This window comes from Heteronotia binoei, chromosome 3 (assembly GCF_032191835.1).
Source record: "Heteronotia binoei isolate CCM8104 ecotype False Entrance Well chromosome 3, APGP_CSIRO_Hbin_v1, whole genome shotgun sequence".
Lineage (NCBI taxonomy): Eukaryota > Metazoa > Chordata > Lepidosauria > Squamata > Gekkonidae > Heteronotia > Heteronotia binoei.
In genome coordinates, this window is record NC_083225.1 from 75370953 (window position 1) to 75397187 (window position 26235).

General features: G+C 42.4%; 2 protein-coding genes across 4 annotated transcripts in view; one reads left to right on the forward strand and one right to left on the reverse strand.

Moving 5' to 3' along the window:
* KLHL15 (kelch like family member 15) overlaps positions 1–3639 on the reverse strand; it is a 29389-nt gene extending 25750 nt beyond the window's left edge. The window contains exon 1 of one of the 3 annotated variants that reach the window (XM_060234075.1): positions 3216–3639. The gene's annotated coding sequence lies outside the window, so the exon portion shown is untranslated. Of the gene's footprint in view, positions 1–2962 lie in introns of all 3 variants that reach the window. The other 2 variants (XM_060234074.1, XM_060234076.1) reach the window with 2 other exon arrangements.
* Positions 3640–5747: 2108 nt separating this feature from the next.
* EIF2S3 (eukaryotic translation initiation factor 2 subunit gamma) lies at positions 5748–26214 on the forward strand. Its single transcript, XM_060234086.1, has 12 exons — positions 5748–6070; positions 7530–7593; positions 8409–8536; positions 8662–8783; positions 12054–12148; positions 12719–12877; positions 15171–15305; positions 21219–21313; positions 22057–22201; positions 22544–22713; positions 22833–23005; positions 25751–26214. The coding sequence occupies exons 1-12, from the start codon at positions 6002–6004 to the stop codon at positions 25812–25814; spliced, it is 1419 nt and encodes a 472-aa protein (XP_060090069.1). The 5' UTR covers positions 5748–6001; the 3' UTR covers positions 25815–26214.
* The last annotated feature ends 21 nt before the right edge of the window (positions 26215–26235 follow it).

A 26235-nucleotide genomic window follows, 5' to 3' on the forward strand; every position in this document is an offset into this window, starting at 1 on the left:
TTATCTTTTGTATGATTTTATTACAACATACTGTTAAGTTAAAATTATATACAAGGTTTTGAGACGTTATTCATGTTTTATTATATAATTGATGATAGAATAAAATGAAAATACATTATGAGAAAACAGCAGAATAAGTCAAGTATGTTGTTAAAGTGGTTTCCTAGGCTACCATGCCATATATTTTTTCCTCTATATATACACATATTTTAATTGATTGTCCTTAATATCTGCAAAATTGCCTTCTGTATTGTTTTCATAATATAATTTTTCATTCTCTCCCCCTTTTATTCCTTATTCTGTATCTCCTTAAAAGTTAAAAATAAAATTTACTTTTTAAAAAAGAGGGTCTTTTCAGTGGCAACCCCACAATTATGGAACACGTCCCCAGGGAGGTGCACGTGGCCCCCTTACTGCTGATGTTCAGGAGGCAGTTGAAGGCAATTTTATTTAGGAATGCATTTGACAGATTCCAGTTTTGTTTACTGGCAGTCCTAATTGCAGTGAAGTTTCTTTAATTTGAAACCTTGTTATGTGTTTTTATAATTGTTGTTTTATTCATATTGTTGTTTATTGTGCTTTTATAATTGTTTCACCTATACTGTAAGCAAACTTGAGTTCCACAAGGAAGAAAGACTACTAATAAAGGATTTAAATAAATATTAGGACCCCAATGTTTAAGATAGAATGCAAAATATTAAAAATAAGAATGTCAGTAGTCTGCGCATACAATTTACTTTTGGTACATTGATACTAAGAAATAGCAGCATGGTTCTAAATAGGGTAACACTAAAAGTCCGCTAGCTGTACAAACTTTTGTACATTAATTATTCATTCTGCTTATCACAACCATTTAATTTTGCTTCAATTGTTTTCTTTACATATACCTGCCTAATGCTTCCTTTAGGGCTTCCTTTAAGAAACAGTAAAACAGTTTAAAGAAGCATGTAAAGGTGGCCAGACACATGGCCACTTTAAATGCTTGCTGCCCTAATAAAAATTAGATGTTACAAAAAAGCCTTAGTAATGATGAAACACACACATTTGTATAACACAGTTTTAAGATTAATACAACTTTGTACAAAGTGCATTTGAAAGGAGTGATGATAACTTCTGAAATACAGTTCTCATTCACTGAAGGTCATGAGGATTTCAGCTTGTTACATAGCAAGGCCAATAAACAAGTTAATTGATTAGGCTAGTTAAAATTTCTGGCCAGCTAAGAAATTGGTCCCAAATTAATGAGAATACTTTTTTAAAGAGACCTGTTTTAAACACAGTTACTTACAAAAAACACAGATAGCTAGCAAGCGTGGTCTTAGAAGAATAAGCAACACTTTTCTTTCTTGAGCAGGGGTCCCAACATTTTGGAGCCTCCAGACACCTCTGAAATTCTAAGGTAGGATGGTAGGCACAACCACAAGATGTAAAGCAGTGGGGGCTACACATAACTGTATTAGTAAGTCCTCAAAATATCAGAGAAAAGTTCTGCTTAACAGGATACTTTTGCTGCTACAACAACATTATTAGAGATCGCACAGCCAAACAGCTCTCCAATGGCCAATCAGATGCTGTGCTAGACAAAAACCACATCTGGTCTCACCTACCTTCTGCAAAACTTGGCAGGCGCCAGGAGACATGTTGATTCCAGAGGCACCACATTGGTAACCTCAGTTCTACAGGAAATAAATTTTTGGTACTTTCCATGAAAGTTTCATTTAAAAACAAATACTTCATGTCTTCAAAACTTAATATTTTACTCCTATAGGAGACTATGAAAATTTAACAGATGTACAGTGTTTGATTTCAGTAGGCTAAGGCTAGAGTGACTATAGATAGGATTACATTGTAAAACACATGATTAAGAGACTAAAGATTTCTCTTGAAAAACAACCTACTGTGTTTTACACCCATACAAACTGAAACCAAGATGAAAGTAATGAACATACTTGAGGATGGCACATTTCATGGAAATCTGCACATCAAGTTTCAAAAGCTTCCTCAGCAAAGCACCAATTTTCTGTTAATAACATCACTACATATTCCAGTCCATCTAGTAGCAGAGTAAACCACTATGGTATAATGCTTAGTAACTAGGGTTGCCAGCCTCCAGGTGGAGCCTGGAGATCTCCTGTTTTTACAACTGACCTCCAGCTGGCAGAGATCAGCTCCCTTGGAGAAAATGATTACTTTGAAGGTAGATTCTATGGCATTATACCACGCTGAGGCCTCTTCCCTCCCCAAACCCCACCCTCTCCCAGCTCCACCCCAAAAATCTCCAGGTATTTTCCAACCCAGACCTGGCAACCCTATTAGTAAAAGAACTTCTCACTTTATATTACTCCCAGCAAAAAAAGCAGGACCATGGAAAACAAGAAAATATTTCTTCAAATAGGGACTAATAAATGAACAAAGCTGCACAGAAGAAGAGTTTGTAACACAGTTGTCACCACCATATATATTTTACATACATACTTGCTCTTGCTATTCCTAAAATCATATCACTTAGACTTAACTGGTAATGCAAACACCAGGGCATATGTCTTGCTGTTTTTTCTTCCCCACCTTGTTTCTCATCAGAAGTTAAAACAGGTAAAGAAAGCTTTATCATGCTGTCTTCATCAGAGACACAAGACATGAGAATGTACATTACACCTAATATGAGAGTTACAGAATTCACCAACACATGAATAGCCCAGAACAGGTTACTATAAAACGCCCAAATCCATAGCCACAACTTTTACTGTTTCCAAATCCTGACCTAAGATACCCTTAAAATAAAAATGTTTCCTCTAATTTAAGTGAAGGAAAAAGTCTATGTAGGGGAATCTTTTGGTCCATACATGATTGAAGGAGAAGTCAAGAAGAAAAAGAGTCACTGGAGAGAAGAGTTTAACTCAACTGGAAGAGCGGTTGAAATCATAGATGGAGGGAGTGTATTCCCAGCAGCAGTTTCACCTACCTTGCAACAGCAATGAAAGCACAGCTCTTCCCACTGAAACTGGAGAGGGGGGAGACCTCTCTAGATAACATAAAGAAAGAGGAGAGCCTCACAGTGGGGGTCAAGAAAGGGACACAGTAACTGAGGTGTCGCGCCCGGACCCCTCCGCAGCTCTTGCGTGGGAACCTGCAAGTGCGAGGCCTCTTTGGAAGGCATTCTCCAGGCACCCAATTGCCCTACTTCGCCTCCCCCCTTCCCTCTCACACTTGTTTACCTTCTTCACTGCCTAGCACAGCCACAGCCGCCATCTTCCCCCAACGACAAGCACCCCACACTGACCGTCACTTCCGCCGCCACCTGTGGGGAAGCCAGAGGGACACACATAGAAGAAGCAGGAGGAGGAACCTCCATGAAGAAAGGAGTTGCTACCGCTTCTCAGGCGGAGGTCGTCGCAGTCGCGGCTGCCGCTTCCCCACTTCACACACCAACCGCCTCTCCCCGGTCCGTCCCACTCGCCGGTGTCGCTGCCTGACAAAAGCAGCCAGCCCCGCACGCAACACTAGCCCCTCCTCACCCGGCGTCCCGTACGAGGAACCGCCTCCCACTTGGGCTCCCTACTCAGCTACTCGGCCCATTGAACGCCCGCCCCACATTGTAATAATACAGCGTCCTACGCTTTCACGCCAAGCCGCCCTCCCACCACTATCCCCTCCTCCCCGTTTCTCCCCCTTCTTCTCAAAGCTTCAGAATCTGGCTGGTTTCTATTCTCCATACATTCGTTAAAACGAACTCAAAAGCACAATTGAGCTGGTGCCATTGCCTTCTTCCGTTTTTCCTTCCTTCGCTGAGGGAGAGCGTTATGTGACAGCAAACAAACACTTAGAACATACGTTTAGAGACATTTATTTTACAAAACTTGTGTCAATTTTATACGAGTTTAATGGTGACTTCCCCCTCTCCCCTTTCAAAAGAATCCTGGGAATTGTAGTTTGGTGTGTTTCCTTAGAATGTCGCCGATAACCTAACGCCAATCCTGTTCCCCGTTTAACGTTAAATTTGTGATGTAGACATGTCTTTGCGGTCACATAATGGGCATTTATTTCCTTTTGATCGCCTTCTATTTACAACCAGAGTAACAAACGGGTGAAACAGAACTTCAACAATGCCATTCTAAATAGAACTATACTCTTCGCAATCTATGGACTTTAATGGACTTGGGGTGGAACTGCTTAGAACTACGCTGTAGATCTACTAGCAGTGCCAAACTAAACAAAGTTATCCAGTTCAGACTGCTTAGTTTGACACTAAATACTAAGAACAAAACTAGGGGGAGATAAGTCTTCTGGATTAATTAATATAGATGCAACGATACAGCATAATAAAAATGCACAATCCATGATTTCACACCAGAGGTGGTATATCAATGAAAGTTGGTGTTGCATGATGCTAGATGCTTGTTACAGGGTAGTAAAGCCAATGTATATAATCCCAACAAAAATTAAGAACATGTGGTAAACCACCAGTATTACAACTGTTTCCTAAGTGGTTCTGTATATTAATACCTCAGTTCAGTAAAATCTGAAAGTAGGTTCCCCTTGCATAGCCAATTTGCTTGACAAATATTGATAGAATAAACAGTGCTGTCAAACATGCGGCCCAGGGGCCATATCAGGACCCTGGAGGGTTCCTATAAGGCCCCAGAGCTGCTGGCTGTTGTCTGCTTCCTTCTTTCTCTCTCTTGCTTCCTTCTGCATCACGCCTTGCTTCATCAGGCTTGCTCAGTTACACAAGAGCTACAGAGAAAAGCCTCTATTTTCTCCATTGGCTGAGGCTCCTCCTTTGGGGAGGAAGGAGGGAGAGCTTGCTTTGCCAGGCTCTTTAAATCACAGAACTGAGCCAGGCCTCTCTTCCTTTTATTGGCTGAGGCTCCTCACCCTCCTGGTCCCCTGGAGAAGGAAGGAAAGAGCCAGAGCTTCCTTTCCTAGTTCCCAGGATCCCGTGGGAGAAATACAAAGAAGGCACCCTTAAGACCAACGAGTGGTAACGTTTTAAGGATGTTTTAAAGGGTTTTTTAAATTTAATTGTATTTGTCTGTGTCCTTTATAAATTTTATATCTCTGCTACCTAATCTTAAATATGTACACACATGGCGCAGCCCAACATGGCCCAGTCTGACAAGGTCTCATTTATGTCAGATTCGGCCCTCATAACAAATGACTTTGACACCCCAAGACTAAACATCTGAGCTTGCGGTATAGGTATGTAAGTATATTTAGTATCTAAGTCCTCCTGTTTCAGTTTCCACAATTTTCCCCTATTTTTTTTCTTGTATCTAATTTCAAGCCTGGCCCCAAGTGTGCAAATCCAGAAAATATGATCGGTTACAAATTGTGATCTCGTAATAAAATCAGCAAAAAAAAAAATTTCAGCAAAATATTTTTAAAACCCTCAAAACAAAAGGAGTTTTACAACTGAAACAAGGTAAACAAGATTTTGTGACTGTTTCAGAGCTCTTACAAGACCTGAGTAACAACCTCGCCAGAGTATAGAAGTAAAATAAAACGTTTTGAAGACACAAAGCACTCGTTTTTAAATGAAGGTTTTATTCAAGTACCAAAAAAATTCTTTCTTCTGGAACTGAGGTCTCCAATGTGACGCCTCTGGAACCAACACTTCTTCTCTCGCCTGCCAAACGTAGCAGAAGATGCGTGAAGTGACTTCTGTCCAGCGCAGCTTCTGATTGGCCACTGGAGATCTGATTGGCCGTGCAGGTCTCTATTCAGAGCGTGAAGTAGAGACGTTCTTTCACAGACACGCCTTTTTCGCAACTGCCGGTTGCATCAGCCAAGCTCTGGGGTCCTCGGCGGGCTGTCCTTTTCCTTGCCTGAGCCAACTCCCGATTAAGCCTGAGGCAAGCCTGAGGACTGGGAAGAGGCGGAAAGGAGAAATCCCGTTCCTAGGCATTTCCCGGCACCGTCTTGGCGACACTGACAAAAACCCTGTGTCGTTCGAAGAAGGGTCAGGCAGGTTCAGCAGTCTCCTAACTTCCTTTCAGGCAAGATGGCGGGGGATGAGGCGGGAGTGACTCTGGGGCAGCCGCATCTCTCCCGACAAGACTTGAGTACCTTGGTGAGAATGGTGGTGGAAGGACACAGGGGAGCAAAGGAAAGGGATAGCGGAGGGGGAGGTGAGGTGGCCAGGGTAATTAGTTCTTTGTGGGACAGTCGCCGCGTTGGGCAGGGTTGGGCAGCGGAAGGAAGCTCATGGAAGGCTACGAGTCTCTAACCTGGCTTCTGTTTCTCTTCTTTGGTCAAGTGCAAAGAAACGTTTCTCCTTATAATTAAAATGATTGGGAGGAGAAAAAGAGTTCAGGCGTTCCGCACGATCTTCTTTCTCTGTTTCCTTTCTCTTGTCTGTTGCAACCCTAATTCTCTGTGCATCTGAAATGCTCTGTTCTTAAACTTGATAATGATTTTGGTGATGTTAGTGTTACGTGATTGTAGTTCATGGTAGCCCTTTTGTCTTCTCTTCTATACCCTAGTTTGCTATTCCTTGAGTAAAAGAGTAAATGGCAGAAATTTTGGTAGGATTGCCAAGCCCCCCCATCCCTTAATTAGAGGGCAATATTTGGACGTGAAGCTGCGTGGTGCCTAATCATAGTTTAGTAGCTTCTGTTGAAAGAAGCAAGATGGCAGTATGCTTATTTCCCATGGAGCATACAATGTGGGTTTTTTTGTCAACTGTATGCTTTTAGCATCATTTTTGTATTCTTAACTTGGCAGAACTTTGGCTGCAAAATGTTGATTGGGTAAAAGAGTCCCCTTGGCTTCAGTAAATTCTGTCAATACACAGTTGTGCACTTTGCAGCTGTATTAAACCAATAATTTAGCTAGTTTTACCAAGTAACATTTGCCAAGGTGCCATTTTTCATCTTCAGTTTCTCACCAGTGAAAAATGAATTGCCTTCTCTGCAGAGTCCAATAAGAATGGTAGCAAACAGCCTATAAACTACTTAAGACAAGCTGTACAGCTAATGAGATGTTAATGAAAACTGAACAAGTAACATATATCATAAATTGTACCACTGAGCACCATCACTTTTAACATATTGATGCTGGATGCATTGCGGACATCAGATTAAAAATTCATTTGTGTTCAGTAACTTGTGGGATGCATACTAAAGCTATTTGTATCATTGTTAATTTTGATTTTGGTCTTAATGATGCATGCCATTGCATCTCAGGTCTGGGTCTGCTGCAAAATTGCCTGTCATGTATTATTTATAATTAAATTTACTTTTTATGCTTGTTTACTGTAGAGTAAATCCAACTTCTTTAATTGCATATTGTCAGATAAGCATGCATAGGAAAATAGCTTTAGTATCAGTTAGCAGGAATTTTGTTATTCTTAATTCTAATTGCCTTTACACTCATTATTTTTTAAATTTTGGCCATTCTTTTCCTCTGTGTATAATATTAACATTTCTATCTATTTTAATTTGTGTTTTTAGTTAAGAATTATTTGTTAATAAAAGTAATATGGTTATATGTTAAATATTTGGAAGTCACTTAGATTTTGTTTCCCTTAGGATGTTACTAAGTTGACACCTCTGTCACCTGAGGTCATCAGCAGGCAAGCTACAATAAATATAGGTGAGTTAAATCAAGTTTAACCAGAACATGTTAAAGCACATTAATATGTCATAATTCAAAGGGATACCCATGTTAGCCAAAACTACGAGAAGTCCTATGGCACCTTGAAGACATACATTTATTGTGGCATAAGCTTTCATGAATCAGAGAGTGTTTGTTTATGCACAATACAGTATTGCTAATTAAGTCCATGTGTGTCACTGTAAACTCAGGCTTCTGTAAAAAGTGTTTTATAAGAATCAAGGCAGCGTGTATAGGATGTGCACCGAAGGTGGCTGCCCATTGGGAGCATGAAGTAACTTAGGAAGGATGTTCTCTGTATGTCTAATACTGAACCTCAAGTCAACAGAATTAGTCAGGATGCTCAAAAGGCAATCAAATCAGATTAGTTTACTGGTAAATTAAAAGTAATGCGATAAAATATCCAAAGTCCCATACAGAAGAAACTCAAAGACAGAAGTAAAGCCCTGACCAACAAATTTAGAAATGTATGAACACCATCGTTAACAATCCAACACAAAGTTACGTGCACTTAAATTTTATTAAAATTGAGAAAGCAAGCACACTTAAATCAGTGCTGGATTATAACTTTACCTTTTAAAACACTTTCTACAAAAGCCTGAGCTTTTTATAAAGGTATGAAACGAAACTGAATTGCTTAACAGCTTTTACAAAGATGGGAAGCTCATGGTCTCAGTGTGTGACATACTCTGAATGGCTGCTTAAAAAATTGATTAAAAACTCATGCACTTTCATCTGTAGAATATTTCTGCCACATTAAGCAGTTTTGACAAACATTTCTTTTTAAAATCTAGGTACGATTGGTCATGTAGCTCATGGAAAGTCAACTGTAGTAAAGGCTATTTCTGGAGTTCATACTGTTAGATTCAAAAATGAACTAGAAAGAAATATCACCATCAAGCTGGGCTACGCCAATGCTAAGGTTTGTCACTGTCCTTACATACTGTAATTTCCTATTCTGATTTGAACTGTTCTCTGTTTGATGTTCTTCACTGCGTACTTTAATTGAGAAGCAGCAAATTTACCCTCTGTTGTAACTCTTTGCAGATTTATGAACTTGATGATCCAAGTTGTTCTCGGCCAGAGTGTTACCGTTCATGTGGGAGCAGTACGCCTGATGAATTCCCTACAGATATTCCTGGGACCAAAGGGAATTTTAAACTAGTCAGGTGAAAATGCTTGACATGACTAATTTTTAGTTCTTTCATAATTCTTTAATGCTTAAGTGTACTACACAGTTAAAATTCACCATTCTGTATTTGTGTGTTGAAGACTGCAGGTTCTCAAGCTGGACTTGAGAGCAGGGGAAAAGAGTGCCTGAGGGCTGACTGGGCTTCCTCCTACCATAGTTGTGCTATGGGCAGCCCAATCCAGACATACGTGGCGGGCGGCTATGGTGTAACTGCTGCACCGCTAGTAGACTTCCTGAGGACTTCAGCATGCTGAAGCGTGGGGAGGGGAGAGGCGTAGCTTGTCGTGAGGGAGACGGTCGCCATGGCAATGCCACTGGTGTAGACACACAAGGGAGGCAGAGGCAGCCAGAGGGGAGTCCTGGTGCATGTGCCACGGCTCATGACAGTCAGGAATGGGGAGGCCCCGGAGAGGCTGATAGCCATCCCCAACCCACCCCCAAACAGAGAACGGAGCCAATGATGGGCAGACCATCAAAGGCAAAGGAGAGATGTCCCATCAACACGGGGAGGGAACAGGAGTGAGGCTGGGCATGCGCACATGAGAAGCTGGCTTGGTGGCAGGGTGGGGGTGGAACAGGCCCGCATGGAACCACGGAAAAGCAGTCAGTCCCCTCACACCCTCCCACTGTCAGAGACTCTGCCAATGGCAGGCAGAGAAGCAGGAAGTACCAAGTGCAGGAGTTCGCTGTCATAGACAGCGGCTGGAATGTGTGTCTGGGGGTGAGCAGCCCAGCAGCAGACACCCCCCCCACCCAGAGACCCCTTGTTTTGCACTGACACCCCCTGCCATGTGCATGGAACACCTCCCCCGGGGGCCGCAGAACTCAGAGTTTGAGTACATCAGCCGCAGAACTCTGAGTCCACTTATCAGCCGCCCCCTTAGTGCTCTGCGCACAACAGCCCTGTGGGGTCAGGTAGGCTGTCAGCCTGGGCAGGCTCAGGGGCGGCACCCCTCTCCCCTGCGGGGGGCAGCGTGGCGGCTCATAGACCATTCCCCACCCCCGAACCAAGTCTGCCCACCCTCCCAGGCATTCCCTCGGAGAGGCCACTGACAGAGTGGGGGGGGTTGCCCAGGTAACGTGCAGCAGATGCCAAGCAGGAGAGACAACAGAGGGCACAGCTCAGACTTTATTTTCCCGGAACAGAGTGCAACAGTCTCCCGGGTGCGTGTTTGGCAGTCTTTGGGCAGGGCTGCATTCTGAGCAGCGGGCAGAAACAGCTGAGGGAGTGGAGGAGGGGTGGAGCAACACACGCGGAAGCCTCTGTGTTGGAGTCCCACCTGCAAAACAGAGACAGAGATCAAGAACACCTGCAAGGGCAGCAGCTGGAAGAGCAGGGTGCTCTCTTAAAGGGACAGTCTCTGACCCACCTCCCCGCAGCAGGGCAGCTGCCCCCCCCCCCCCCCAGTGCCCTGCCAAGGGTTGGGAATGCAGCAGAGGGCAGACCAGGGGAGTGGGCTCTGCAAATGCCCCCTGCCGGAGCCCACTACCTAGTTCAAGTGCCAGGGACGCTCGCACACCAAGCAGCCTAGGAAGGGGGAGGATAGTAGGGGGTGCACAGTGAAACTTACCCAGCCATGGGCGACAGTTCTCGCTCGCGTGCAGAGCTTTCGCACCAGTGGAGACCTGGAAACGAGCAGTTAGCCCCAGGGAAGGGACCTCACTCTTCCCCGCGCAAATCAAAGATACTGTCAAAGCTACAGCGCAGTGCAAAACCCGTCACCAACGTGCCTGCCTGTCCCTCGCTCTAAGTCCGTATGGCAGGGAGCTCGCCAGCAGAACTTCCCGCCGTGCACTCCTTTCTCTAACAACTGAGTTGTGCAAGGCAGAGCGGAAGTATTTCTAGGAGGGAGGGACCGGAATTGGGCGCCGGGGAGTGGACTTGCCAGGCCGAGGTGCAAGGGGATTGGTGAGGCTATCATTTTATTTATTTATTTATCTGAGATTTTATATCCTGCCCTTCCCACTAGGTGGCTCAGGGCGGCTTACAACATGTAAAACTAACATAAAATATAAAATTAAGCATTAAATTAACATTTCATAATTTATAGTTAAAAATCTAAACAGTTATTATATACATAAACATTAAAATCATACAGCGGTCTTAAAGCTACACTCGATTCAAATTCGATTTCAAATTCAGTATTTCGGTGTTCAGTGTTCGCTCCCTAAGGGGTTTGCAAGCTTCCTATCATGCCGCTCCCTAAGGGGTTTGCAAGCTTCCACAGCGGCGGAGACGACCTTTGTTTTTGGTTTCAAAGAGTGCCTATGGGACACGCCACTGTTTTTGCAGGCATAACATTGCGCCTCTCGGGGGGGGTGTGTCATGGCTCAAACTGCTCAGGAAGCCGCCTAAGCCTGGCCGCGCCCCCAACTCCACCCCCTCCTCCACCTGATCGCCGTGCTCCGCCTCACTTCCACCCACGCTCGGGTGCGGCCTTCAGACGCCACTGCTCTCAGGCAGAGCGGCGCTGGGGCGGCCCCCCGCCCACGTAACTCCCCTCCACAGTGGTGGTGCCAGTCATACATTGGTGCAAATGCTTCTGGCGCCCACGTAGCGGCAAGTCTGCTCCCAGACCACTTTCAGCCCCCCCCCCCTCCCCTCTGGATTGTGCTGTTAATCTCTCCCAGCAGAGGAAAACAGATTAGATTTTTCTCAATATAGCAATTGCAGGAGAAAGCTCAGTTAGAATAACAGTGGGCAAGCAAACACTGCATATCTCCCTAGGTTTTTGTGCCTCTGGAAAAGACCCTGGGCATTCCAAATAAACAGACTCAAGCTGCTGGGCATGTGAGAGGCATCTAGGTACGATTGATCATGCAGTCTATTGTATTGACTATAATCATGCTGCCAAGAGTAGTGTGGGGTGAGAGTGGGGAATCAGTACCCTCATACCTTAATCAACAAAAGCCACTAATCTAGCCAAGAGATGTAAGAGGAATATGTTTGGCTTAATGTTTTAACTTATATGGTAAAAGAGCTTGCTTCCTGAATTCTGCAGTGTTTGGAAGTAGCAGCTAAAGCTAATGGGCTAAATCCTATGAATCCCTTCTTCTTTGGTCCTCTGCTGGAAGTAGTTGGATCCAGCATATTGATATTTCTTAAATAGATCTTTTTCTCAAAAATTACAATTTTGCACACTTATGTTAATAACAATATGTTGTTGTTAGGCTCATCAGTTTTAATTGCCTTTCAGTTATTTTAACTAGACTTATTTGTGAATAGTGCTTTTTGTTTGCATTACAGGCATGTCTCCTTTGTGGATTGTCCTGGCCATGATATCTTGATGGCTACTATGTTGAACGGAGCAGCTGTCATGGATGCAGCTCTGCTGTTAATAGGTAATCACTGGTGCTGGATGTTGGCAACTTCTCACTGTTGATCAGCTGGATAGTACCACAAATAAGGTGTGCATAAAGGTTGGATCCATGGGTTCCTCCTGCTAACTGAGGAGCCTGCTTCCAGAGTCCTTGGATGCAACCCCGTATAAATATACACATACATATTGTATGATGTATATGTTTGCAAGCACATGTTTGCTTGTCAGAGAATCAGCAAACCAGGTGCATATATAACTAGCAAAATACATGATTTTTTCTTTTTAAGAAACTCAAATATAGTTTGACCTGCAGGCTTCTATGTAATTCTTGCTTCCTTGTATTTATATATCTTTTGTGCAGAATCAAGCCCTGGGTTAATTGTAGGGCTTTAATTTGCAAATATAAGCATGTATACCTTTTTGACTTCCAGTAGTGGCTTGCTGATTCATAATTGAAAACATCATTGGTAAGCCTTCAGTACTGGGTATTTATATATCTACAGGCTTTGATTCACATAGAGAGTAGCTGAAACTAGCTGAATGCCCTTCTGCGTTCTGTTGTGCAATATCACTTGTTTCTCTGTATTTCCAGCTGGCAATGAGTCATGTCCTCAACCCCAGACCTCAGAACATTTAGCTGCTATAGAAATTATGAAACTGAAACATATTCTAATTCTACAAAATAAGATTGATTTGGTAAAAGAGAGCCAAGCCAAGGAACAGTATGAGCAAATTCTAGCATTTGTACAAGGTAAGTTTCCAGAGCAAAAACAAATCACTGCCAAGAAGTTTGCCATGTGAAAAATCCTGAGGATTTTAATGATAGTTTAGTATGATAAATGTTAGCTTTCTCTGAAATATTTAGTGAGATCAGCAGTGCAGTCTAAAGCATAGTTATGTCTTTCTAAGCCCACAGATTTCAGCAGATATGGAGTGTCACTCTGTTTAAGATTACTCTAAAAATTCTAAAGATCTCTGGGATAGGTTTTACAGAATGAAAGTTTAAAATTCTTTGAATCAGACTTTCAACTGATGAAATGCAGGGAATCTTTTCCTGATCTCAAGCAATAGGCATAGCAAGAGTTCCAGTTGCCTCTCTTCCACTAAGTCTTTCTTCAAGAGAGAGACTTCCCCAGTGGGAAATGAATTTTTGATTGAGAAGACTTTCCTTATTAAAGTGCCATTAGGTCTGACCAAGATTATTTGTATCGTATACCAGAAACAAAAGCACAGTTTACTGAAGTACTTGATCTTTTGTCCATCAAACTATCTGTGTGGCATTTTGGTATAGCTTGGTTGATTTTTGGCTAACATAAGTAGTCTTATCTGATCAACTGCATATCTGTGCTGGACAGTCAATTACTCTAAAGCTGTTATTTGCACAGTGTCTAAAGTTTTGCTGGGTTATTTTTGTTCATGTTTGGAAGTATCAATCCACTTCCATCTGAGCTGTAAAAGTGGAAAATTTGCAGAACCATAGGGTTAATGTCATGATGAGCTTTTGTACTTTTCTCAGCATTTTAGTGTGCATTGGAGCCAATGTAGGGAAGTTGCATTTAAATTCTTTATCTAGCACTGCCATACTTTCATAGTTTAATCTTAATCATGCTTGTTCAAAAGAAAGTTACTCCTAATTTCAGTAGGAAGTTTTCGTATGAAAATACTGAGCATTGCAGCCTTTTCTTTTCTACCCACATATAGATACATATTCCAAAACAGTTGTTCAGAATGATGCATCAAGTGCTGTTAGATCAGTTTTATAATGTAACTTCTAACTGTATGGAGCTATGACTGCCTTTCCCCTTCCCTCTTCTTTTACTCAAAATTCCATTTCCTGGTGGCCCAAAGCTATGGCTTCCCTAGAGGAATTTTTAATTTGTTGTAATCTTGTAATCTCTAATGCTGTATTACAAGCCACTTTTAAAATACTCCTTGGGTTAAGCAGTTTTCTCTGTGGTACAAAAGATTCTTGTTCAAGACATATCTAAGACATTCTTGTAGACTAGCAGTGGTGGAATTCTAGTAGAAGCGCCTTTGCATAATAGGCCACACACCCCTGAGCCTTGTAAGCTCTTGGAGGATTGGCTATATCAGGAGGGTGTGGCCTTATATGCAAAGGAGCTCCTGCTAGAATTCTGCCCCTGGAGAATAGTTATGTTTCTTTTTCTCATACTTCAAGATTTCAAGGACTGGAATGAACCAATGAGTTATTTTGTTAATGAAGTTATTTTATCTTGTCAAGTTTTTCTCCCCCTAGATCAGGGGTCCCCAACTCCCAGGCCAGGGACCAGTACTGCAACGGGCCACGCAGCCTCCCCCCTCCCCACAGGGCCTCCTCCTCCCCCTGTTTTCACCATTTTAAGGCTGAGGAAGGGAAGGAGGCAAGGGCAGCTTCACTCACCACCTGCAGCGGTTTTCCCGCCGATCAGGCACTTGATGGCCCCTTCCCCAGCCTTAAAATGGTAAAAACGAGGGAAGGAGGAGGCAGCGAGGCTGCGGGGGGGGGGGGGCAAAGGAGGGAGGAGGAAACGTGAGAGGAAAACTGGAAGAGGAGGAGGCTGCGCAGGGGGCAGCAAAGCAGGGAAGAGGAAAACGGGAAGAGGAGGAGGCGAGGCTGGCCAGGGGCGGTGGCAAGGCTGTGCGGGGGGGCGGCAAAGGAGGGAGGAGGAAAACAGGGAGGAGGCGCTGCAGGGGGGTGGGGGAGGCCAAATTGTGTGCCCCCACCCTACCAGTCCTGGGGCTACGATTGGTGGGCCGGCCCTTAGGCTGGTCCCTGGAGCCAAAAAGGTTGAGGATGACTGCCCTAGATGGTCCAGTCTTGGTTTATAAACCCAAAATTTTATGGGCTATTAATTAATACATATAACCAATATATATAAACATTTAAGTTCAGAGGAGCCAGCATTTCTGTTTGAAAAGAGGGAAAATCTCCTGTAATAGTTGACCCTTAGTTGTGTCTTCATTATTTACAATGTATTTAGTTTGCTTTCTGCTTGTCAGATGTTATGATTAGTGATTTAAAAGTTTTATTTTGACCATTATAGGTACTGTTGCAGAAGGAGCCCCAATTATTCCAATCTCAGCACAGTTAAAATACAACATAGAAGTTGTTTGTGAATATATAGTAAAGAAAATTCCGGTGCCCTTAAGAGACTTCACATCAGAACCAAGGCTTATAGGTATGTTAAACCCTATCTGTTTGAATGTAGAACTAAATATCCTGACTAACATATTGATATTTGGATAAATGATATGCTTAGAATAAAATGAATCATAAGAGTAGTATTGAAAGTGACATTTTCATTTATTACAAATAGTAGGAATTATTTATTTAAAATATTGTTATGCTGTCTTTCCACCCAGTCAGGGTCCACAAGGTGGCAGACATTTAAACCATTAAAATACAGTTTAATATATAATTCAATTAAAACACATAAACAAACGCTAGAATGAGGGCCAAAAACCATTATTGGCACAACAAAAAGTCTTTAGCTGCTGGCAAAAGTCACCAGTAGAAAGAGAGGGAGTTCCAGAGTTTTGGTACCACGATGGAGAAGGCCCTTTCTCAAGTCGCCCCCCATCTAGCCTCAGATGGCAGGATCAACCAAAGCAGGGCTTCTCAGGATGATTGGAGTGAGGGGGTAGGTTTGTATGGAAGAAGGCAGTTCTTAAGGTGTGTCGATCCCAGGGCATACAAGGCTTTACAGTTCAGAACCAGCGCTTTGAATTGAGCCTGGAAGCAAACTGGAAGCCAGTGTAGGTGGAACAAGACTGGAGTGATATGGTCTGTACGACCTGTTCCTGTCAAATTCTGGCCGCAACATTTTACACCAACTATAGTTCCAGGGCAGCCCAACGTAGAGCACATTGCAGTAATCTAATCTAGATGTTATTAAGATATACACCACAGTGGCAAGATCTTCTTTGCGCAGTAGAGGATGCAGCTGGCTCACCAGTCAAAGCTGATGAAAGGCTCATCCAGCCACTATTGCCACTTGTTTACCCAAGAGGATGAGCTAGTCCAAGAGCCACCCCCAAGCTACAAAGCTGTTATTTTAGGGAGAGTGCACCCCCATCAGAACAGGATAACCCATTTTCCAGGTCAGATCTTTTCTCACCAGTACCACTTCCATTTTGCAGAGATTAGGTTTCAACTGCTTAACCCTCATCAATTCCAAAACTGTTTTCAGGCATGTGTTCAGTTTCCATAGCCTCTCCAGCTCTGCTGGTAGTGCCAGTCGGATCTGAGTGTCATCTGCAATAGCTCAGTTCAGATCTCCAGATACTTTCTCCCAGTGGCTTTACATAGGTGTTGAAAAGCATAGGGGACAAGATGGAGCCTTGGGGAACCCCAAAGGCCAAGGGGCAGAGCAGCAGTCCCCAGCACCTCACTCTGAAACCTTCCTTCAAGGTAGGACTGGAACCACTGCAAAACAGTGCCTCCCATTCCCAAAAGGGAATCCAGAAGGAAACCATGATCGTATCAAAAGCTGCTGAGAGGTCCAGGAGACTTCATAGGGTTGCACTCCCCCCACCATCTGCCAGCACATGTAACACACCATGGCAACCAGGGCAATTTTAGTCCTATACCCAGGCCTAAAAACATATTGGAATGAATCTTAACAATCTGCTTCTTTTAGGAATCTCTAAAGTTGACCAGCCACCACTTGTTCAATCATCTAGTTCAAGAATAGTGTATTTGAGACCAGATGGTAGTTATTCAACTCCAGAGTAGGTTTCTTTATGAGAAAATGCACCACTGACTGCTGTCTCCTGAATTCTGTCTGGAAGCACCCTTAGCAGATTTAAGCAACCAGGCAAGTCAAGGATCATACAGTCAAGTGGTAGGTCTCAAATTTCCAAGAAGAATCCTGTCCACATCCTCACACTGTGCATGCTGAAAGATATCCCACACAACTGTACAAATTGGCACCCTGGGACCATACAATCCTGCATTACCCTGTAGCACAATTTTAGTGTGGCTAAATAATTTGATCAAACTTTGAGCTATTTCATCTGTCATACAAATGAAATTGTCATTCTGTTTTATGATCATTCCTAATTAGCATTTAATACAATGTCTGTTTAGACAAGAGTGTGTACTGGTGTGCTGTTTAGCTTGAATCTCTTTGGCTATGAGAGAGGAGGCTGCTGGATTGTTAAATAGGTGTAACCTTCCTGCTGTACTCTATATAAATTTTTGACCTTTTTGGATACAGTTAAAATTCACCATTCTGGCATACTAGCTGGCTTTTGCCAGAGTACCTTAGAGATGTCATCTATGCCCTCTAGCATGAGGAAGGCGACTTACTCCTGGTGACTATGAGGAGAGTTTGTCCAAGACCTTATTACGAGGTCTCGGATTGCTGAAGGTCACCTCAGTTTCCATAGACTCCACCATTCACATCATTTGTTCTGTATATAGCCTTAGCACTTCATTAGGGATATCGAATTGGGATCCCCCCTCAGTCCATCAGGGGACTGGTCTGATGGCAAATCCACACTTGGGTCTGATGGGAAGGCTCCTCCTGGCCCCTGGTCCTCTTTGGAGTCTGAATCCCCCAGCAGGGGATGAGAAGACACTATGGGAGGTTACCAAACTGGAGGATCTGTAGACTCTCAATTCCAAGAAGCTGCAAGTCTCTGCAATCTAGATGTTATGAGGATATACACCACAATGGCAAGATCTTCTCTGCCCAGTAGAGGATGCAGCTGACTCACCAGCCAAAGCTGATGAAAGCTGTGGTCTGTGTGACGGCCATTTATCCCACTCTTGCGGATGAGAAGAGGGAAAGTAATAAGGATAGTCCTGCCAAGGAGGATGGGGACATAGATCTTTCATGGAGCTGGGGAAGGTGATGTTCTGACAGCTGACTTGCAGCAGAAATTACAAGTGCACCTTGACCAGGTTTGATCTCTCCTTCTGAAAATGACTGTGCTGGAGAGGAAGCATGAAGAGATGGTGTTTGCAGGGAAGAGATATTTCTGTTCAGTTGGAACCAAAGGGATTGAGGTTAGAACTAATTGATTTTGAGGGCATCTTCAATTCAGATACATGCTTCGCATTATGTTTAAGACCAGGCTTTTTGATGATGATTCTAATTCACACTGTTCAGACAAATGGATCAGTGATCAGGTCCAACACTTCAGTTCAACCCTGGAACCTTGCTTAGTTGCTTAACCAATGTAGCTGAGGCACTTGATGCAGGCTCGTGGGTTGGTTGGTCCTGGCCGGAGACTCAGAAGGTAAGGACTGAGTGTCCTTGGCAAGGGCAGATGACCTAACTGCAGGGCTATTACAGCATGAAAGCACTTTCTCTCACAGATTTGCCTTCAGCTGTGCTGCTTGATCTGAGAGGGCCTTGGGGGTGAACGGGAGGAAAATTTTACACATGGCCATATTGTGAGCCTCACCAAGGAAGAAAAGGCAAAAGAAGGCACTCATCAGAGCAAGTCATCTTTGTACTACACTAGGTATATTTTAAAAATAAAGCCTTCTCTGACATCTTAAGGATAAGAGAAAAAATCCTGAGAAGAAAAGCAACACCTCACAACAAACCAGAGCTGGAAAGATTGTGTCCTCACAATGCAGTGGTGAAGAAAGGACTGAGGGAAAGCAAGGGTGTGGGGACCCTCTCTGTAGAGCGTGTGAGCATTTGGGTGGGAAGATAGCCTCCAATATGCTCTGCAGGGGAGGAGCTCCCCTCAGTGTTAAAAAAAAACAACAGATCTAGCTGGAAGAGAGCCTCCGGTGGCTGGTCTGCACAAGCACAGTCCCAATGTGGAACTGCACAGAAGGCTGAATATAAATGTGAAGTATAGAGTTGGATCCAGTGATTCACTAGTATGAGAATTGTGGATATTCCTTACTTTTCCCTCTCTTAAGAAGCCATTTCTGACCCTATGTCAGGCTCACAAGACCCATTTGAAGCTAAAGTCATGGAAGCTGCTGGAAAGGGGAAGTATAACAATCAACATTCTGTTGAGAACCTACTTTATGCATATTTGGAGAATTTACATTCATACTACTTTTGAGTATTGCACGTTTTATACATACTCTTTGGAAGCCTGGGATTATATTGGTGATTTGGTTTTTGTTATTCTAACCATTGTATTTATTGGCAACAGTGTGTGTGTTACGTTTTGCCTTTTTTCCATAAGTATTACTAGTGTTTTGTGTATTTTTCATGCGTTTTTGTAATTAAGTACATTGTTTTCATTTAACTAGGGAGATATCTAGTGTTCTTTGGTAGCTTAGTCTTTCTCCCCATCCCTGTTTTTTCATTGTTCCTCCTCTGGACACTCGACTGAAAGTTGAGGATCTTCCCTTTGAAGGAACCACACTGTTTCTGTCTTTAATTAACTTCTATTCCAGATTAAAAAGAACAAGCAAGTGTGTGGACTCTTATCTGGGAGAACCTGATTTGGTTCCCCACTCTTCCACATGCACCTGCTGATGTGACCTTGGGTCAGCCACAAGTTCTCTGAGTTGTTCTGCTCAAGAGCAGTTCTGGGAGAGCTCCTTCAGCCCCATCTACCTCATAGGATGCCTGTTTTGGGGAGGTGAAGGGAAAGTAGATTGTAAGCCAATCTGAGACTTCTTTGGGTAGTGAAGGGCAGGGTATAAATCCAATCTTTTCTTCTTTTCTTAGAGTTTTGTGCAATATGGAATGTGGAATATAAATCAACCAAATACCTCATTTCAGAGCTTATCAAAGGGAAGGTTAGCCTTGTCATTAAAAAACAATACTACTGCAGTGACATGTATAAACTAGTAAGGGGGCACTGTCTTGGCAGCTTTGTGCAAAGAAGCCACCCTTATTTGGGAGATGCTCATAATCCTAATGTCCTCCCTCCAGGCAATACATATGGCAAATACTGCCAGTACAAGAGCAGACATCCTGAGCAGGATGGGGCACTTGGAACACGAGTGGGTTCTTGGAGAGGAGTACATCCTCCCAATTTTCCAGCAGTGAGGCTTTCCTGGAGTGAACCTGTTGCTACTTGTGTCAATGCGAAGGTCCTGCATTCAGCTCCAGAGCAGGCAATGACCACCTCTCTATAGGAGATGTGTTCCAGATCCATTGGACAGGCAGCCTTTTTATGCTTTTCTCCCATTCCCACATTCACAAGATGTTGACTAAAATAAGAGAACACCACACATGGTGCATACTGATCACCACTTTTTGGCCAAGGCAACTCTGGTTCCAGATCGTTTTCTCAATATCCTAGGGCCGCTGTATTCACCTTCCCTTGGCCACTGATTTGCTTCACAGTGGCACTATGATTCATTATGAAGTATATAGATTCAGATTGATAGCTTAGCTGCTGAATGCTCCCAGTTCAAATTCTGGGAGTTTGAGCACATTCCACACTAACACAAGCAGCATCAGGAGTATTCCAGAGAGGCACTCTGTTGGAGGACATTTGTAGAGCGGCTGCATGGTTATATTCGGACACTTTTGTCAAGATTATGCTGTGGATGTGAATGCAAGAAGGGGTGCAGCAGTTGGTAGAGCAGTTCTCCAATCCCCGTTCCACTGATGCTCACCCCACTTCCAAAGTAAGGAGCTCTATAGTCTCCTGATGTGGGACTGCTCAGAAGACTGAAGGTGAAAACAGTGTTGCACTTACCTGTAACTTATTCATCAAATTGCCTTCTGTGCAGGCACACATTCATTTCCTCCTACCCTGCTGTGAGCTCAAGGGATGCTTTTTCTTTTCATAAGACACATGGCAACTCAGTAGGACTGAGGGAAAGGGGAGACCCCTCCTTGCAGAGCACAAGCATTTGGGTGGGGAGACAGCCTCCAATACACTCTGCTGATAAGGGGCTCTTGTCAGAGTGTTAAAAATACCAGACCGAGCTAGAAGAGAGTCTCCAGTGGCTAGCCTGTGTAAGTGCAGTTCCAACATGTACCTGAACAGAAGACACCTAAATGAACAACAGTTACAGGTAAGTGCAACACTGTTTTCTTGTGTGAAGTTATCAGTAATGTTGGTACATCATTTAAAATTCAGTATAGATTAAAATATAGCAGGACATATCTATGAGCCCTGAATCTGAGCCTGATGAAGTGTATCCTTCTCAGTTATTAGATCTTTTGATGTCAACAAGCCTGGATGTGAAGTTGATGACCTGAAGGGGGGCGTAGCTGGTGGTAGTATTCTAAAAGGTGTATTAAAGGTAAAGTCCATTTCTTTTTACTATTGCCTCCCAAGATACTACTGAGTATAATGAAGAAATGATAGGACATTTATTTATTTTATGAAATTTATATCCTGCCCTCCCCTAACAGGCTCAGGGTGGCTAGCAATAGTTAAAAACCACATAGAATATTAAAACCAATATACAGTAAAATCAATTCCACACATCGATGTTTCTCAGTATATTTGTCCAGTGGGATTGTCAGTGCTGCGAGACATTTGCTTACCCCCCCTTAACTGTTGAAGGCAAGCTTAAACAGTTTGGTCTTACAGGCCCAGCAGAACTGTGGCAGGGCCCTGATATATTCGGGGAGGGCATTCCATAGAGCAGGGGCTATTTACTTGAGTATTCTCTTTAGTGTCTTGATTAGGCAATCCTAAACAAGATTGAGGTACAAAAGACAAAGTGATTGATGTTAATAGTTACCTGTAGCCTGTCAAATACAAACTTGTATAACTGGATTTTCAGAGATCATTATATAAACCTGCCAATATCTTTTTCTTGAATAAAACAAGAGCCTAAAAATGTTTAAATTCAACTAAGTTTTACGTGTAAAGCTTGATACAAATATGAAGCAGCTCTTGTTTGTTTCTGAATGGTATATCACCTACCAAAAATGTTGGCTCTGCACTGCAATTTTCAACAGTTTACTATCACCAACTGATTTTTTTGTACCATTAGTGGTGCACACTATCTTTCATATCTTTTTCTTTTATTGATAGGTAGGCCAGGAGCTTGAAGTGAGACCTGGAATTGTTTCAAAGGACAGTGAAGGAAAACTTATGTGCAAGCCCATTTTTTCCAAAATTGTATCCCTTTTTGCAGAACACAATGATCTGCAATATGCTGTACCAGGAGGCCTTATTGGTATGTTTATATATGTTCGATTTCTGCCTTGACTAGAGCTTTGTAGTTTGAAAAAATAAGAAGTTGGGCTGACCATTTTCTACCACTGAAGGTTTTTTCAAAAAGTCCCCCCCCCCCCCCCCCTCTTATTCCATCTGTTTCCTAGTATTTTGGAAAACTTAGTGGACTGCTGTGGGAAGGGAAGAGGCAGCTCCACTGATAGTTGTTTCCAGCCTTACTATTTAATTAGGATGGGTGGAGAGCTATGAAAATGTAGATTGTGAAGCTTGAGAGAATCTCCAATATACACTGCAAACTTCAAAAACAAATAATCAGATGTATTCAAATGAATTTTGTTGTTAGGTGTTGGCACCAAGATTGATCCAACTTTGTGTCGAGCTGATAGAATGGTGGGACAAGTTCTTGGTGCAGTTGGAGCACTCCCTGAAATATTCACAGAGCTTGAAATCTCCTACTTCTTGCTTAGGCGACTGTTAGGTGTCCGTACTGAAGGAGACAAGAAAGCTGCAAAGGTTAGTCAAATACTTTTGTTGGCATTAAAATGGTGAAAAACAGTTGAAAGTTTTTGTGATCTTTTGTATTTCAAAGAGATGCTTTATGTTTTTTTGAAATTCTTTGTCATTTATTTCAGGTGCAAAAGCTATCAAAGAATGAAGTTCTAATGGTAAACATAGGGTCACTGTCTACTGGAGGACGAGTCAGTGCTGTGAAGGCTGACCTGGGTAAAATAGTGCTAACAAACCCTGTATGCACAGAAGTAGGAGAAAAAATTGCCCTTAGTCGAAGAGTTGAGAAACACTGGCGGTAAGTTTGCTTGATGTGAAGTGGCAATTATTGTAGTAGAAATATTTGTTGCATCTTGCATACATTTAAAATACAGGCCTCCAAATATAGCACAAAAAGAAAATTATAATATTTTAAGGGGTTTAAACTAGGCCATGGTTTCAAATGGGGGGGCTCTTATAGGTAATAAACTATTTGCTTACAGATTCAGCACTAACAATCTGAATAGATTATGCTTCAGGATTTACTACTTTCCATGAGTGTTTCATTCTTTAGAGATCAAATGAGAAAGCATTTTTGAGTGTGTTCTGAAGCTATATCATAATCAATTATTTTTCCTAAGCCCATTCCCTGACGTTCCCCCTATTTTTTTATATATATCCACCACATTCTTTAAAAATTATACTCTAAGTTGAGCATTAGAAGATGATGAGCATTAGTAGAAGGACAAGAAGGAATGAAACGTCAACAGGCATTGTAGCAGTTATTCTGCTAACAGTGCCAGAGATTCAGCTGTCTAGTTCCAATATCGTTTGGCTGTTGCTGTTAACAGTCTCCTTCTGTGCAAATAGTTGCAGGACCCCATCTTGTAAATACTATTAATAGCAACAGCCAAACATTACTGAAGCTAAATAGCTGAATCTCTGGCACTGTAAGCAGAATGCTACTTGCTACAATTCCATCTATTGCACTTGTTATGCTGGCTCTCCCCACCTTCCCAAGTATGGTCTCTTGCTACCTTGGGCTGGCCAAAATTTAGAGAGGTTGCAATGTTAATGGAAGGGAGTTACCTCTTGTTTAACAGTGCCCAGATTTGTGTGAATATACTTCTAAAAGGGATTGGAAACTACTGTTGCAAACTTGCCCTTTTGTGTAACCTCATTAGTTAGAATCAAGGACACTCTGAGAAGCCCTGTTAAGTGTGCTGAAAGCCATTAACCCACTAAAAGGAGAAATGTTCACTTGTGAACATGTTCTAAGGCAGTGAAATAAGCGGGGCCTTAGGCAACCATGTCTGAGTTCTATTAAGGCAAGAAATAGAAGAAAATGTGCAAGCATGGTCAGGCATAATTAGGCATGGTTAAAATCTCTTTGTCCCAAGATAAAGCTTTTAAGTCCCTATTCTAAGCAAAAATAACACAGGCTTGAGTCATCTGTTCTCAGGCGAGTCCCTTTGTTTCAGAATCTCAAAAACACATAAAGTTCAGACTCTACTCAGTGCTATTCAGGAAGGAATGTAAAAAAAAAATCAGTTCTGATAAGTAAGCTTCTATCTTCATGCAGATATATAAGCCTGGGTCACCTATATTATTGTTTTCACTGAAAGGTCACAAAGCCAAAGAAGTTCACATTAGAAAATTCTGGTAGAGGTCCATCTACCACACTACACCAACTAAATTCTTTTTTATAGCCTAAAAACATAAAATACTAAATGAAATTTCAGATACTGATGCAAAAATGTAATTGTGTGTTTTGGCTGTGAGAGAAGTTTCAAGTTAACATTGATATAGCGCTGATGTTCTGATAAGGACAAAAACAATGATTCTATACATAAAAATAATAATAAAAGCTATTATTTATCCCCTGTGCTCTGGAAAGGAAGCTGGCAAAAAGAAGGCCAAGCAGTAGAAGGGATTAGTCAGATTCTCCTTTTCCCTGCTTCCTCTTACTTCTCCGCTTAGACCAGGGGTGGCCGAACTTGCTTAACATAAGAGACACATAGAATAAACGTCAGATGTTTGAGAACCGCAAGACGTGAAGATCAGATGTTTGAGAGCCACAAGACAAGGAAGGCAGGCAAATAGATGAGGAAGGAATGAAGGCAAAGAGATGGGGGAGGGAGAGGTAGAAAGAAAGCAACTTTAACTTTAAATGCAATCTCCAAGCCACAGGTGGCTTGGCTTTGAGAAGTTATTTTAAGAGACAAATGCCTTCTCCAAGCTGGCCGACAGGGCAATGGGGGTTTCGAGAGCCATACAATTTGTGTGAAAGAGCCACAGTTTGGCCCCCCCTGACACTGCAGCTAATTAGATCCAGACACTGCAGCTAATTAGATCCAGAAAGAAATACGAGTTGGTTTCTGTGACTGAGGTGAAAATGAGCAAAGCCAGCCACTGCTGCACATGTTCATTACTCATCACTTTTCTGCCAGGTTCTCATCTCCATATTCAGAAGTGATTGTAGCTACATTAAGGGGGACTTCTCATCTTTTGACATGTATGTTTTAGAAAACATCATTTAAGCATTAGGACAGTATTTCTAAGATATAATCCAAACTCCAAGCACTTTCCATGACTGGTGATCACTAGCTTGGAACTCAAGAACAAAGAATGGTATTTCATGAGCACAAGTGATTTTTTTTCCAGGCCCATTCCCAATGCATCCCTTGTGCCTCTGTGAAAAGTTGTCACAAGAGTGGGTGTTTCTAAGGCAGGGTTCAAGGTGGCAAGAAGCGCTGTAGTCTGGAAAGGTATTTGGCATCCCCTCTCCCTTCACAGATGTACTTTCTGCTTGGGCATGAGTTGTTTGGATTCCAGTCAACATGAACAGTGTTAAATCCTGCTTTATCACTTGTGAGTCCAAAGGGGTAATAAAATATAAGATGGAACTGACATGCTTACTTCAGGTGGTGTTCATGTAGTAATATGTTTCTTGTCTTACTCATAAATCAACTAAGCCCTTGATATTTTTTTTTGCAAAAAAACCCAACCTTGAATCTAGTGCTTTTAAAATGGTTCTTTAATTATAAACTCTTCTGTTTTGCAGTTTAATTGGCTGGGGACAGATTAGAAGAGGAGTGACAATCAAGCCCACAGTGGATGATGACTGAATAGCAAATGTAGCCCTTCATTTGGTGAAAGATGAAGTGCACAACTCCATATATCTGGGCCTTTTTTCAGTGTGGCATTTGTTGCGCAATTAAATCTATCCTTATTAAAACTCTGTTCATTATCTGCAATAAAACTAAACAAATTGGCAGATGGATTTAATTATCCACATTTTAGCAAAACTAAACTTCTCATGTTTAATTTATATATGAAGCTCTATTTGGGGGCTGGCTTATCTAATTTTAAACAATGTAACAGAATACCCCACTATCTGTTTTGAAATAAAATTGCTTATTTTTTCATTTAATTCTTACAAGTACTTGAGTGACACAAAGCTGACAGGATTGTTGAACTAGTGAAAGAATTTAAAAAGAAAAAAAATAAATGCTCCTTGGAAGATCAGTCCCTTTTTCTTGCCCTATA